General features: G+C 50.5%; 1 protein-coding gene across 1 annotated transcript in view; it reads right to left on the bottom strand.

Annotated features, from left to right (window-relative positions):
* Positions 1 to 2,441, bottom strand: part of Arhgef28 (Rho guanine nucleotide exchange factor 28) — a 345,634-nt gene that overhangs the window by 210,818 nt on the left and 132,375 nt on the right. The window contains 1 exon segment of the mRNA XM_023703652.1: positions 502 to 795. Coding sequence (XP_023559420.1) covers positions 502 to 795 — 294 coding nt within the window.

Raw genomic sequence — 2,441 nt, 5'->3', positions numbered from 1 at the left:
ACGCAAAAATAAATAAATAAAATAAATAAATTTTTAAGAAAAAGCAAAACAAAATAAAAATACAAGAATTCTTTAAAAAAAAAATCTTTCAAATTACAAATGTAAAACAAATGCTCCCAGTGACGCTGACATCTTGCAAGGTATCAGTTCACTGGTCATATTTCTTTCATGGCTGCATCTTTTCTGAGCGTCACACAGAGTTCAATCTTGCTCTTGTTTCCTATTTGGAAATGGGGCAGCAAAGTCCCCTTGCCACAGCAGGAAAACTTGCCGAGGGAAGGCCAGTGGCTCCAGGGCCTGCCATAGAGAAACTGTCCCAACCCCACAAGGCAAAGCATTTACCACCACTGCCCCAATACCTCCCGGGAAGAGGAGCAGAAACCAGACCAGAGACCATGAGAAACCTGGCCCCAGGAGGGCAAGGGAACACACACTTCAGAGAAAGGCCCGTTCTGCACTGGCAGGGACGGCCCACAGCTGTGTTCTGTGGAGCATACCCACCCTCAGGTGAAGCATCTCCCAGGACAGTCCACCCTGCGGGCAGCTCCAGCTGGGTCATCGCCGTCACAAGCTCCTCGTCCAATGCAGCCAGCGCACCTGGCGTCAGGGCGAACGGCGTCAGCAGGGTCTGGTGACTACTGGCCGTGAGGCGGTCCGCCTGGGTCACCAGCAAACGGGCCAGCCGGCAGGCCATGTTGTCCACGTAGGTCACCGAGCAGGAGCCCATGGTCACTGGGGAGTAGCCTTCCGAGCAGAGGCACACAGACACGGTCACCGCCTCCTGCAGCCAGTGGCCTAGGCAAGAACACAGACAACGCTTCAGTGCAAGTCTGTAGGTCCCCCGCGCTCCCCGCAACACTGCTGGGTGCACAGCTCCCTTCAGAAGGGCAGGCGGCCAGGAGGACAGCGTGGCCTGAAAAGCTGCTAGTCTGTGTCCCCGGCAGAAGCCTGTCCCATCTCTAAAATCAGGGACTCTAAAATCACCTCTACAATGAGTGGCTCTTGATTTTAAGTCATCTGGGAGCGCCACGCACTACGTGCCTGGCTTCTCACTACTACACAGCTGTGTGCCGCAGGGTCATCTGCACTTTACGCCGCCCCTGATTCCAGGTCTTTCTGAAGGCCACTGCCCATTTCTGCTCTGCCATCTCCTCGGAAGTCATGTACTTTTACCTATGTGCTCAGTGACAGTTTATAAGGTTACACAAATACATCCTAATTCCAAAGACTTCTTTTAAATGTGAGTAAGGAGGCGTAAAGAGTACCAAACAGGAAAAAAGTACACACACACACACACACACACACACAGAGCGTGATTTTAAAAATACAATGAATTTCCCTTTAAATTTTTTACAGTAAAAGACACATCGCCATTAATCTCACGAAAATCATCTCCCTCACTTTGAACACAATCATCCCATCATTCTTGCCATCTTCTGACACAATTCTGGAAATCCTCCTGCGTGAGTGTCTGTCACTGTGCCGCCCACCACAGCAACCTCAAGGTCCTGAATCCATTCAAACCAGTTACCTTTTCTGGCACTCTGACTTCGGGGATAACCCAAAGGACGCACGGGGCCAGACTCGGTGGCTAACGTGGCTGAGGCACATGGGTGTCCTTAGGAGTCTGCCTTTCCGCTGAACAGCACTTGTAGCCACATCCACTTTATTTTTATCACAATTCATTGAGACACTCCAGAAGCTACTACCTCCAGAACTGCTTCAGAAAGGGGCGAGGATGACGGGGTAAGGGTGTCTGAGTCAGGGATGTCTCAGTCACTCTGTTCTCATTACTGGGACTAATGCACCCAAGTCCAAAATGATGGAAAGAGAGGTTTGTTTAGCTCACAGTTAATGGAGGTTTTAGTCCATACTCGGCTGGCTCCAAGGCAGAGTTGCACGCGGCACAGAGCTGCACGGCAGCAAAAAGCAACCATTCATGGCAGCAGCAGAGAGCAGAGAGCAAAGGCAGTGGCAGCAGCTCAGGCAGCTAGCCGGCCTCTCTCCCCTCTTTACGATGTAATGCAAATTCCCTGCCCCGGGGCAGGTGCACATCCACACCTACAATAATCAATCACAAACTCCAGAAGTCGCTCCATGACTGCTTTAGGGGGACTGTCAGACACAAGCCATAACAAAGGGGAAGGATTTTGAAAGAGATTAATAATGTCTTTTTCTACAATATTTTTTTAAACTAGGTATGGTGGTACATGCCTGTAGTCCCAGCATTCAGGAGGCAGAGGCAAGAGGATTGCCATGGGTTCAAGGGCAGCCTGGGCTACACAGTAAAATCCTGTCTCAAAAACAAATAAATAGGGGCTGGTGAGATGGCTCAGTGGTCTAAAGCACCTACTTAGAACTAGCTTAGCAAAGCACAGGGACCACGGTTCAATCCCCCAGCACCACATGCCAGCCAATTCTGCCCCCTGGTGGGCTGAGCT

The sequence above is a fragment of the Octodon degus genome, unplaced genomic scaffold (assembly GCF_000260255.1).
Source record: "Octodon degus isolate 3935 unplaced genomic scaffold, OctDeg1.0 scaffold00177, whole genome shotgun sequence".
NCBI lineage: Eukaryota > Metazoa > Chordata > Mammalia > Rodentia > Octodontidae > Octodon > Octodon degus.
The sequence above is the reverse complement of the archived record's forward strand: the minus strand, read 5'-3'. Positions and strand labels throughout refer to the sequence as shown.